This window comes from Halyomorpha halys, unplaced genomic scaffold (assembly GCF_000696795.3).
Source record: "Halyomorpha halys isolate HHAL.00 unplaced genomic scaffold, Hhal_1.1 Scaffold88.1, whole genome shotgun sequence".
Lineage (NCBI taxonomy): Eukaryota > Metazoa > Arthropoda > Insecta > Hemiptera > Pentatomidae > Halyomorpha > Halyomorpha halys.
The window spans coordinates 966,360-979,790 of record NW_027114863.1 but is presented as its reverse complement, the minus strand read 5'-3'; the positions used below and the strand labels follow the sequence as shown (position 1 = coordinate 979,790).

General features: G+C 28.2%; 1 protein-coding gene across 5 annotated transcripts in view; it reads left to right on the top strand.

Moving 5' to 3' along the window:
- The first annotated feature begins 2,025 nt into the window (after nt 1–2,025).
- LOC106677134 (uncharacterized protein MAL13P1.304) overlaps nt 2,026–13,431 on the top strand; it is a 32,383-nt gene continuing 20,977 nt past the window's right edge. For 2 of the 5 annotated variants that reach the window (XM_014414853.3, XM_014414852.3), the window contains exons 1-2: nt 9,954–10,274; nt 11,091–11,566. In XM_014414853.3, coding sequence (XP_014270339.1) covers nt 10,175–10,274; nt 11,091–11,566 — 576 coding nt within the window. In that variant the 5' untranslated portion in view covers nt 9,954–10,174. Of the gene's footprint in view, nt 2,295–9,952; nt 10,275–10,318; nt 10,890–11,090; nt 11,567–13,431 lie in introns of those variants that run through there. The other 3 variants (XM_067051971.1, XM_014414854.3, XM_014414855.2) reach the window with 3 other exon arrangements.

The following is a 13,431-nucleotide window of genomic DNA, read 5'->3' as shown; positions in this document are numbered from 1 at the left end:
ATTCGCCTAATGTTCTTCTCTTCTTGTACGTTGTTCGAAGTTCGAGCGCTGATTCCTTCAAGAGCCAACTGCCCCCGAGTGATCGAGGATGAAGATGATGTCCTTAGATTCAGAAGGACTTCTAAGAAGATCGAATTACAGGATTCAGGAGAAGGCAGGACCCGCGGTGTGGAAGAGAGCCGTTGCCACTAATCGCCTCCTGTACTCGGCCAGGTGGCAGCGGAGGGCCTCCACGGCCGGGTGGCTGCTGGGGTACTTCTCCACTTCGGTGAGGTACCGGACGGCTTCTGCCATGCACTCCACGTACCCGCTCACCATGTCGGCAACGTCTGTAATCAATAAATATCATCAGTACGGTCAAGTAGTCAATGCTCTGGAAGTATTCCATAATAATAGCAATAAATTATAATAATAAAACCATTATAAAGGCTGTTCAAGGGTTAAGCGTCCTATCTGAGAATATAAACTAAGGATCTCAAAACGAGGAATAAATTCCCTATGAAAGTTAGTCCGTTAGTGCCTTGTTTAGGAGATTTGGTGTAATACTGGCATGCAAAGAAACTACCCATTGGTAGCACTCTGGTAACATTTCTACATTAGAAGGTCTCGAGACCATCTTCTTTTCAGGCAACTCGGAGGATTTGGGGACTAGTTGGTTTGGGTATTTAGGGATTTTATTTATGAAATTTGGTTCGGGCGAGATCGGTTACATATAGAACACTAAGGTCTTTATGGATGATTTTATTTGTGACAAAGTATGTAGCATTGAGAATTTTACGAAGGATTTTGGATTGTAAGGATTGGATACGACAGGAAATCAAAGGTTTAGTGGAGGCCCAAAGATCGACTCCATATATCCAGATATACCTAATTATAGTCATGTAGATCAGTCTTTTGTAATGGATTGGAAGTTAAGACTGTTTTACTAGTAGGTATTGTAAAAGTCGCAATCGACGTGCGATTTCGACTTTCTTGTGTCAGGATTCCTAGTTAGTCTTTAGTTCAGATATAATAGCAGATCTGTTCTACAGGAGTAAGAGCCAATATTATTAAAGGGTACTGTAGAGCAGTCGGTAGGTTTATAACGAAGGGATTTGATGGGATTTGTTTTAATCAACCAATTTCGACACCATTCTTTGAGGTCTGCGATATGGAATTTTAAATTTAAAAAAATAAACATAAGAATTACTAAACATTGGAATATTGGAGTGGACTTAATCTATTTTAAAAAAATGAAATAAAAATAGAAGGTAAGGTTCTGTATCTTCAGAAGACCTAATCCAATGTTTATGTTTGATTTTAACTCTATTGATAATTTTGGCAGTATAAAAATCAACGAAGTTGGAACAATCAAAAACTTCATCAAGAAATGTATTTTTTTTTAAATTTTCTACTGCATTTCGACTAAGCCCACCTTTATATACCATACTTTTATAGCTATAGCCATACACTTTTCTTGCTACAAACACATTTATATATATTTGTTTACTATACTTTTATTGTTACAACATTTTAATGTTTATACTTCTATTCCTATTACTATATTTTTACAGCTACAAAGTTCATCAAATTCGGCCAATTTGACGACATATCCACATAAGCCCTTCCTTAATGCAAATTGGATATCAGTTACTCCCTCACCAATCTACACCAATCAATAACAATGTTTTCCCGCGATAATAATAGGATCCTTACACAATAATTATGACTATATTCTACTACTAATGTTGTTTATGTATTTTTAGATTTTTAATTTTATAAAAAATACCTTCATCACAAGCCAAATTATATAAAATTAATCAAACATTTCATATTCAGGCTACACTATCTAGCTATTAAATTTTTATATACATGGGTAAAGACATTCCATAAATATAAAACACAGAATATTTCTCAACCTTATTAATATTTATTTGAATTTTTTTTGGCAACATTTAGTGGGATAGAGGCCAAAAATCGACGCCTTCTCCCCCACTCCTACCAGTCTCCTGTAGTTTCAAAAGTGAGATCACGTTTGAATCATTGAGCAGTCGCGGAGTTGAATGTCAAAGTGCCAAGATATGAACTAGTCCTCAACTAAAACATTTATTGCCGCTTAGTGTACGTCTCTTATGAAAAGATAGTGCGTTTAAGTTATGTCACGGATTGTCAGGACAATTTGCAATGAATCAGATAGTTCAAAAAATTATAAAAGTGACTTACGAACCATCCGCCACAGACCGAGAATAATGTCAAATTATGTGAAGAACTACATTCGTAGAATTTATGAAAGTACTATACCGATCACCTGAAAGGTAATTTTTTTTCTCATCACTAAGAAATAAAAGTTAAATGTTCGTCACCAAAAACTTTAATTTTACCGTAATTACATATATTATACAATACTAATTCAATCAATGAAAAAGAAATTTGAAGTTCTAAGGTACAAGTAAATAATTTTTTTATTAACTTAAAATAAACAATAGAAGCATAACAGAGATAAAAAAACTGATCAAAGCTGGATTTTAAATAAATTCATACAAGTGGTTTACAATTGAAAATATTTTTATGTAATGACTGTGGTAAAGATATAAGTGTTTGAATATGGCCAATAATAAATCAGGAACGTAATAAAAAGGTAAAATATATATATAATAAACATAAATGTTCGAAAATAGCCATTAATAAAGCAAGAACGTAACAAAAAATTAAAATACATAAAATAAATAGCAGTGTTCGAAAATAGCCTATAATAAAGCAGAAACAAAACAAAAAATTAAAATAAATATGTGTTCGAAAATGACCAATAATAAAGTAGAAACGTAGCAGGTAATATATATAAAATTTCAAAAAAATGTTATCATCATATAACTTTAACAAAATGTGAATTTATTATGAACAACTTTATTATTGTTTTATCTAAAATAAGAAAAAAATCAACCAATATATTACTTTATATCATTTTTTTAATATAAGAATTTAAGTGTAATATTAATAAATTTGATGTAGATAAAAAGCCCCTAGGAAAAAAATGCCAAATAATAAATCCATAGAGTTGTATAAGTAATATCAAAGAATTTTAATAAGATGACTGAGGTGAAATAGTAAGGGAAAAAAGGTTAAAGTTACAAAAGACCGAAAGTCGCCAAAAATATATATATTGACATACATGTATAAAATGTAAATATAAAAAATTAAATTAATTTAAAATTTTGTATTGTTATATAGTTTTATTTTTTACAATGTGGGTGATAATAACAATTTTGAACAATGTTTTCCAGATCTTTTTTTTTTTTCTAACAAAAAATTAATCTTTTTATAAAATGAAAAATGAACAATCACAATAAACTTGTTAATAATAAAATTAAAATAAACGTTTAAACAAGACTGAATATATAATTGAGATAATGAAACAGCTTCTGTTTTAAAAATTATCTGATTATATATATAGATAAAATTAAAATAAATGTTCCCTAGTGATTTATTTTGGTTATGAAACCGTTACCGGTGCCTGTGCATAAATATGATTAATGGAGTTATATATATCATTGTTGTATAACATTGAATTAAGTACTTGAAGCCATCAGGGGAACAGGAGGTTGTGGGTGTCTGAACTAAAAATATACGGTATCTACAAATTGAACACTGGAAGTTTATTCTTTTAACATTATCTATAAACGAAATTTATATTTAATGCCATAAACATTTAACCAAATCATAACCACATAAAATATTAAGAACATTTTTTTTTTTAAATAATAACTAACTATATTCAACAATGATCATCGAACAGCTAGTTACGAGGTTTATAATAAAATAAAAATTAAAAAAACGTAAAAAAAAATTAAATTGTTTAGAATACGAACATAACACAAGTCACACCATAAACCAAAAATATATAAATAAAGTAATTTTACTCAAAGTTTCAATTACTACAAACAATTATCATAAGATAGATACAAAATAGATATAAAGTCGCCGGATTACAAAATGGCGCCCTATCAATAATTGAAGTAATTTGTGTAAAACTAACCTTTTAAAGATAGTCCAAAGTTTTAACCTTCCATGTTAACAATAAAATACATTCATGTAAATGTCTTGTTTTATGCAAGACTTAAACTTGTTCAAAACTCTCTTTAAAATTTTTAATTTAAACTCTACAACTCATACTCTGAAATTTTTAATATTATCCAAAATAAATAAGCAAAATTTAGATTTTTTTGATATTTATAAAAAACAAAACAAAACAAAGGGTTTTTGAAAAACTATTGAGAAACCATTAGACGTAAGCAGCTCTATCAGTCAGATAACAAATTTACTCTACTTTAAAATTGTGTTAATGATTTCTAGTAATAATAACAATTTCTATAAGTACAAAAACTATTGAGAAAAATGTCACGTTTTGTCTAGTATAAAATGAATTTTCAGTAGCCTTTACCAGAATTAATTGAATTTTTTTCAAGGCCATATATTGTATGTTCTGAATAGTCTGCAAAAAAGTTGAATTATTTTAAATTTATTTGGCCACCATTTTTCTTTTTTTTATACCAATTGTTTTAGAAAATTGTGGTAGAATTGAAATTTTTAACTTTTATATATAATTGTTTGATGTAAACGAAACGGCATAAAGTAAGAAACGTTTTTCTGTTTTTGAATATACGGCCAAACCGGTTTTTACGAAATTTTCACCAAATGGTAGAGTTGCCTCGAAATTCGCACTATTTTGTGATATTAAATTGAGAAAAAAAAAGTCATACCACTGATGTCGCTCTATAAATTAATAAAGTTTAGGAGAGGGATTATTCTAGATTTGTACAACGAAGCCACAAGTTTTGAAAAAAAATTAAAGTGGATTATGTTTGCGTCGCAAACAAGTTTCAGTGTGGCCAGGAATTAATTGGTATAAAAATAATGGTCTGATTTCGAGAGGAAAGCAATAATGTTTACAATTTTTATTTTAAGTTAAATGCAAAAATTTATACTTATTCTTTATCATACTACGTGTTACATGAAAATTATCTAAAAAATCTAGGTTTAAGAACTACGCAGAGTTCTTCGATCAAATAACTATTTTGTTCTGTACAGTTTTTATTTAGTTAACAGTTAATTAACTGGTTGATCAATCCAAATTATGTCTCAAACAATTTTAAAACATAAAGTTCAAACAATTCTCACACAATCCAGGAGATGGATTCCTCGAACTTCACAAACTTCAAATTGAAATTCTAGTTACATCGAATATTTAAGAATTATTATTTTTTTGTATTCATTTTATCTTTTTTTTTTATTTATAACGTTGTATATAGTAAGGAGTGTCTTTTGCACGAGACTATACCCCCATAATCAATTATTAAAAAAAAAAGTAACTGTTATATTAACTATGTAAGCCCCACCAGATTTGGTATTAAATAAATTTTAAAAAAATAATAAGAACATTTAATTTCAAAATTCTGTATCAAAAATTGTTTAAATACTAATAATAAAAATAGTTAATACAATAAACAAAAATAAAGGAAGAAAACTCACCTTCAACATCTGAAACCATGCTCACTTCTTCATCTACCAAAGCAGCCTGAAATAATAAAAATCAAAAATTTAAATTTTGTATTTAACCCACTTATAAATTGTTGATAATTTTGAATACCATTATTAAAACGTTAAAATAAATACGGCATCATAATGACGCATTAAATTACTTATTTATATTATTGCTAACAATAAGAACCTTTTTTTTCAGATAAACAAAATCATATTTATATTTAGGTACTTTACAGAGAGATTTTTTGAAAATTTAGCATTTAAGCCCTGTTACTCTACTTTTATGAGAATAAAACCTATCTAATAAAAAACACCACATGATTGGTCATTGACTCACCTAGCTTTTATCAAAATCGTTAGAGCCGTTTTAGAGAAAATTGAAAAAATATGAAAAATCGATTCTATGAAGTGGCACTTACATTGGGTCGATTTCAGCGAAACATTTGCAGTAAAATCCCAGGTATATACCCACCTTAGATATGTACTTTCAATTTCGTACGACTTTTCGTTTTTTTCTAGAACAGAGGACCTCAAAACATATATTTACGTCGAAAACTCGAAATCCAATTTTTTTAAGATTGCAATATATTCCCTTACTATATATTCTATACATAGGAAAGTGAATATAAAAATACTAATTGTCAAGTTTATCTGCTCGGTAACGTCTTAAAGCCCCCGCTTTTTTTTATTTATTTTTTTTTTTGCATTATGAAACATATTAAATATTATTGCAGTTTTATAGGTCGTTTTAAAAGACAAATAAATTCGAAACATTTCCTTGACCGCTCCATTAAATGGGAGAAGTGCATAACATATTTTAGCTATAATTATCAAGAATTTTAACATCTTCAAATTAAAATAATGTTATTATTAACACAAACACAAAATGATCCAATTTTACTCTCAACGTTTATTTTAAAACATCACACACGTTTTGTTTTAAGGGTATGACATAGGCGATTAGCCTGCAAGAAACATTTTAAAGAATATATGATATCAATTTTTGACGGTTGTCTCCTTGAGAATGGGCTGAGGCCCGAAACGTTGGAGATGTTCTGAAATAAATGTTGAGAGTAAAAGTAGATCATTTTGTGTTTGTGTTAATAATAAAATAAACCACACTCAAACAATCAATATAATAATAATAATAAAATAACCTTGATAATTTAATTATTCACGCTATTCACAATAAACACTATAATGAAAAACAGTGGTTGGAAATTGTACACGTGTTAACTGCTTGATAACTATTTGAAACAAAAGAATCTTTAACTCATCTCATGATAAAGTTTTACAATGGTATTCCATCGTCTTTGTTTTATAATAAATTAATGAACACTATTAAAACAATTATGATCTGAGATATCTTTGTGTAAAAATAAGATAATGTAAAAAATTAACCATTAAAATAAAACGTGTTTTTTTTAAGCTGAATGAAGAAAAGAAATTTATACAGGAATTTCCTCGACTGTACATTAAATTCTAAATAATTAAAAATTACAATAAATAATAGCAGGATAATCGATTGATGGGGTGTGCAATAAATATCGATAGCGCTGGCAACTTTCTCAGATAAGTAATTACACGAACGCTCCATAGATCAATAGTCTCGAACAAATAGGATCGAATAAATAACAGGGATAGTGGAATGGGTAACAGAATACTTTATCGTTCTGATGTAACACTCTATAATATATTTTAAAGGTTATTAATATATATTTTTAATAATTCTTAATAAGATTCATAATAATATATTATCTTATTCGAAACTGGTATTTTTATTAATAATAACAATAATTATCCAAACAGTCTCAGCCTTCTTTATTAAAACATATTACATGTCCAACGTTTCGGCCGACTCGGCAATCATCAAGGACAATTTAATAAAATAGCACCTTTAATTATAATTTATCATCACTTATTATCACAGTTGCAACATTATTAATTATAATTTGCATACTTTAATTTTATTATCACAGCCTCACATTTACTTATAAATTTTGCAGTCTATTATGTCCAAGTAAATTTAACAGTCAAAATTATCCCATAAAACACAAGCAATAAGGGAAAAAATATTTCTTACAAATCAGTTTTCTCCATTCTATGCTTTAATTTACTTTTGTCTTAATTACTTTGCATTTGCCTCTATAACATTTAATTATCTCCATATTTTTTGTATTTTACTATCATTAACTTATCACAACATAATTTAACCTACCTCTAAAACTAGGTTGGGTATGTTTTAATAAATGTTTACTATTTCAGTCAACTTATATATATATTCAGTTGAAATTAAAAGAAATAAGTATAATTTATTTTAACTGTGCCGACGTTTCGGTGATTCTTAACCGAAATCTACATCGAGTCAACCCTGATGAAGACCTAAAATTTAGGCCGAAACGTCGGCACAAATAAAATGAGTTTCATTTATTTGTGTAAATTTATATTGACCGTACACGTTTTATAGATGACATTTTTAAGACGAAGATTTTATAATAATTATTTCTATATTTGTTAAAATCAAGTAATCCATGTACCAAATATATAGGATATAATCAATATTATGAAATATACAAAATTATTTACAGTATACCAAATGCTATCGAAAAGATTTAATACTTTCAAATCAGTTGAATTTATATTTTTATAAAGTATTTAGTTGGAATAATCAGTAAAATTGAAGTTTGATTTATTAGCTAATTGTGAATTTAATAATATAATAACGAGACTCTATCATAAATAAAATCTTTACAATATAAATCTAGTTGCAGTGCAAGGAGGAAGAGAAAATTATGGACACAATTAACAAAAGTAAACAAATATAGTATGAAAAATAGATTATGAATACAAATACATTATTATTAAAATATATTAGAAAAATGTAAATTTCTGTAAATTATTTTTTATACTTTAGTGAATTAAAAAAAAATGTGGTATATACATATCTTATCAAAATTAATGAAACATGTATGCACGGAGGGTTTCCTTCTCATCCATACACGTTTCAACAATTTTTAATTTTATGACCACATAAGATTTGGTGACAAATCTTGACGGCCATCGATGTAATAAAAAAAAAAAAAAAAAGTAGTATTATTAAAATTAGTATTAAATAAATTGGTTTTATTAAAATCAATGACGTTAATAAAATATTCATATTCAAGCTAAAATCTGTCAGCTTTTCATATCGTTACAAATATTTACTTATATTAGAACATAAATATGTTTAATCAGTATCTACAACACTTTAATCAATTCATCCTAAGTATCAAAACAACTTTTCATTACTACAGGAAATATATTGCAAAATATATATTATTCTTGAGATGAATGAAATAAAATTTACGCGATGGATAATTAAAAATAAAGATATATGTTTTAAAATTAATTTTCCAGTAAAATAAAATGTAATGAATATTTTATTTTCACAATTAATACAACTAATATTCTTTTGTTTATAACATAATTTTAATATTATATCAGAAAATGTCAATAAAACCTATTGGTTTATTGTTCGTTGTCCAAAACTACAATGAATTTTATGTTTACAAATAGATCTAATCAGTAAAATATAACTAATCGTCATTGATATTTATATAAACCATTATTTTAATATTCATTTTTGGTTAATGGAAAATATAAAATAGAGATTAATGGGTTATAAAAGCTATTAATCAAGAAACAGTTTTTTAAAAAGACAAAACTAATGCTAAACATTTTTTTCTCGAAGTAAGCAGATGATTACATGCCGTAAATAATAGATTAATAATTTATATGACCAATAATCACAAATCTTGCTTTTATTTTTAACGTACAGATGTATCATTTCCCACGTTTCTCATTAATTTTGAAAAGTAATTAAAATCTAATGCACATTAATTTCTCTCGTTAGAGAAATATAAACGTCAAGAAATGTTTTCATGTTAATTGGTGTTAAGTTAAAAATCATTAAATTAAAAAAAATCTTATATTAGTAAGGAATTTGTTTAACATTAAGTTCTTTTATTATTAAGTTGTTTTTATTTATAACAGGCTATACAATTTTTTTTTTACATGTATTAAAAGTAGCTTGAGCAATTTGAGCAAATATATAGAAAAAACATCCAAATATAAGTGAATTGAGAAAGATTTTATATTAAAATTGTGTACTTTACCTCCGAGCTTCCAATTGTAGAGTCGTTAATCAGAAATGGGGTGTATCTCTCCTGCATTTTCGTTTCACTAGTAATATAACAAAAATAAAGAAAAGAAAATATACGATCGTAAGTTGAGAGAAGAATGTAATGGACCGTGCGATAACTACGAAGGTTGGCCGAAGAATGAGCTTGGTTGGCGGTCTCGTTAACTCCAGTCCTCACTAGCGATCTGGTGGTGAGAATCAGAACTAATCTGCCTCCTCAAACTAAATATATCAGGATGCTTGTAGTCTGGAAATTATCTTCCAGTGTTTATTCTGGACCCTTTAAACTCATACCCTTCCAATCCATTCTATCTTTGTTTTTTTTCCTTACTAATTCCAACAAAAAATCTTAATCCTTGTAACTTTATGTTTTATAATACGTTTATTGTTTTAATTAGTCTATAGAATAGCTAAATATTTGTGAAAGCGAGTTTTTTTCCCCCAATTACAATTCCTATTATCTCTCATCCAGCGAACATGGTAAATTATAAGAAATTAGGCAAGTTATTGATATGGAGATGCAAGCAAAAGAAGGTGGGCAGTCAGTTGCCCACAGCAACCATGGCTGAGATTGAAGGTGAGTGTAAACATTGTGAATCTAATCGAAGTTTTACGATTCTGAATGCCGTCGAAGAATTTCATCTTCTATAAAATTATGGGATTATATTATTTAAAAAATTGAAAACTGATAAGTTATCAAAGTTTGTTTTCTAAATATTATACCAGGTGTTAAGTAGCCTTGGCTTACTTAGCGATTTGAATTTTGTCAATAACGAGCGTTATTCATCATGAATTACTGAGGGTTGATATTTTTTTCTTTTTAATAAATGGATTTTCTTGATTGTTTTGGGTTCTATGCTGTGTAGGTGTTGTTTCCTACACAAATTCCTGAAGATACTAGACTCATTTCGAAGTTATGTCATTGATTAAATCGTAGTTGTCATTTTTGAAATATCACAAAAGTATGTAAGTGGAACTTTCTTTTAGTGAGTACTTCCAAGTAAAATTTGAAAATATTTATTTATAAATTTAGACATTAAAGTCTCTGGCTTTGGCTGTTATTACATAGTTACAAATTAGGGTGGGATAAAACTTTTATCAGTGTTGCTAAGTAACAGTTATTTGAAGATAATGCAGTACTATGTGAAGTATGAATTATGGTTATATTAAATTATGGAGCCTGCTGAGATAGGTATGTATGTTAACTATCTCTGTTTCATTTAAACAGTAAATTTATAAAAATAATGTTAAGATGAAGTGTTATAGTTTAGTATCTATGAAGTAATTCTCCTAAAATATCAATTGATTAATTATTTCTGTTATTAAATTTATCTGTCAGATTATTTATATCCTGTCAAGAATAATTGATATGTAGTGATGTCTTATTTTCTAGAAACTGAACCCGTCCCATCTATACTATTGCCATGCGCATCTTGCAGCAGAACATTTCGACCCGAAGCCTTAGCAAAACATTCTAAAGTATGTGAAAAAATTCTTATGAGAAAAAGAAAACAGTTTGATTCTTCCAAGCAAAGACTTCAAGGCACTGAGATTGAAAGTTTTGTCCTTCAAACTGTACCAAAAACTTCTCGGAAAAAGGAATCTCAACTAAATTTAAGTAAATCAAAATGGAAAGAAAAAGTTGAACAAGTTCGAGCCGTCCAGGCTATAAAGAAATCATCAGAAACACCCATATCATCTCAAGTAGTAAAACCTTCTGATCACGAAGAATGCCCGTATTGTGGAAGATCTTTTGGACCCAAAGCTTATGAAAGACACACTGAATTTTGTAAAGAGCAGCTCCACAAATTAAAAGTATCAAATAATACCAATTCTGAAGCAAGGGAAAGACTGAAAGTTAGAACGACTGTGAGTATCTATCTTGATATGTTCATGTTATTTCATCTATTTATCTATATATGCTAACTTAGTCCATCTTGAGAAGGTATAGTTAAATTTATATGATCCTCCAGCACACCTAACTCAGAAATTTGCAATGGGCAATGTGCAAATTTTTACAGTTCTTAATGATAATAAAAAATCCCAGAATATGTCATATAATATGCAATCAAATTTTTTGTAATATTAAAAACAATCCCTGATCTAATTACTTTTGCTTGTCATGCTTTGAGCAATAGTTGCAATAAACAATTTTTCCATCAGTTGTAAAAACTATTTTATCTTTAGTATTGTGTGGGTCAATCAAAGATTCCAACTTTGAACTAAATGAGACACTTACTTTTGATATTTTAAAAACAATAAATATTACTACGTGCTAGCAAAGTAAGCACCAACTAAACTTGAAGCAGAATGTAATGTTTAAAATGTATTTGAAAAAGGAATTCCTGGAAATAAAAATATCCATGTGTATTGTTAGAAGTAAATTAGTGAAGTTAGCATTTGTCATACTTATGTATTACTAATTGAACGCATATTAATTTATTATTTCTATTTTTTTAATTTTATTCAATTCAAATTGTCAAAACATGCAAATATATGTATTTATTATCAATTATTTAAATTAAAATTTGGCTAATAGGTTTTGGAAAAACACTGATACGCAAAGACTTTCGATCAGAGGTTCAAAAAAAGCACACAAAAAGATATGCAATTGCAAAAAATTCAGGGCCTTGGTTATGACCCTATAAAAATCAAATAAAAACAAACAAATTGTAGAGGTTATGCAGGATATAATGTAAATGACCCCAACTTAGAGAAGTGATAGTAGGCTTATAATGCTAGAGAAAAGTTCAGGCATTGTCCAATGTCGAACAAGAAAGGATTAAATACGCTTTTTTTTGCTTTAAGATTGTTTTGTTTTTTTATTTAATAAGAAGTTAGTTAGTTCCCAATCGCATTATTGTAAACTAGACAAAAAGTTTCTTTAAAAAAAAAAGGAAATTTTGTCATTAGCTAAGTTTTTTATATAGATTTATTTATTGACATTTACATAAAAATACATACATCTAGTATATTTGATGTAAGATCATAATCTTTTGATGCAGGCATGTAGAGAAACTACCAATCGGTAGCACTCTAATAATATTTCTACATTAGAAGGTTTAGAATTATCTTCTTTTAAGGCGCCAAGGAGAATTGTCAGGAATGGAAGAGGAAGCAAGGTTAGAAACTAGTGGCTTTGGGTGGTTAGGGAGTTTATTACGGAAGGATTGATATCTGGTTTCAGGCTAGATCGGTTACATATGGAAAATTAAGGTCTTTATGGATATTTTATTTGCAACAAAGTAAGGAGTAAGGAGTATTGAGAACTTTATGAAGGAGTTTGGATAGTAAAGATTAGATACTTGAGAAATTTGAAGGTTTAGTGGAGCCCCAAAGCTCAACTCTGTATGTCCAGGCAGTCCTCATTATAGTCATATTGATCAGTCTTTAGTTATGTATTGCAAGTTTAGATCATTTCTCTAGTAAGTGCTACAATAGTCAGAATCCAAGTGCAGTTTCCTTTCTTTTAAGTCTTTTGTGAGGATTCTAAGTTAGTTGTTTGTCCTTTATCCACATATCTTTAATTAATATTTAGTTTGTCATCTATATTCCTTTCTGGACTTTCTTGCTGCCAGCAGATTCAATTACACGATTAATAAAATATTGTTTTTATATTTGTCATAACCATCAAGTTTCAAGTAGTTTTTGTATTAGTACTCAATGCATTGCCTTGTTTCAATTAAGTGTCTTTGAAATAGAAAATTGCTAAATAAGTAACCTACAAAGGAAAT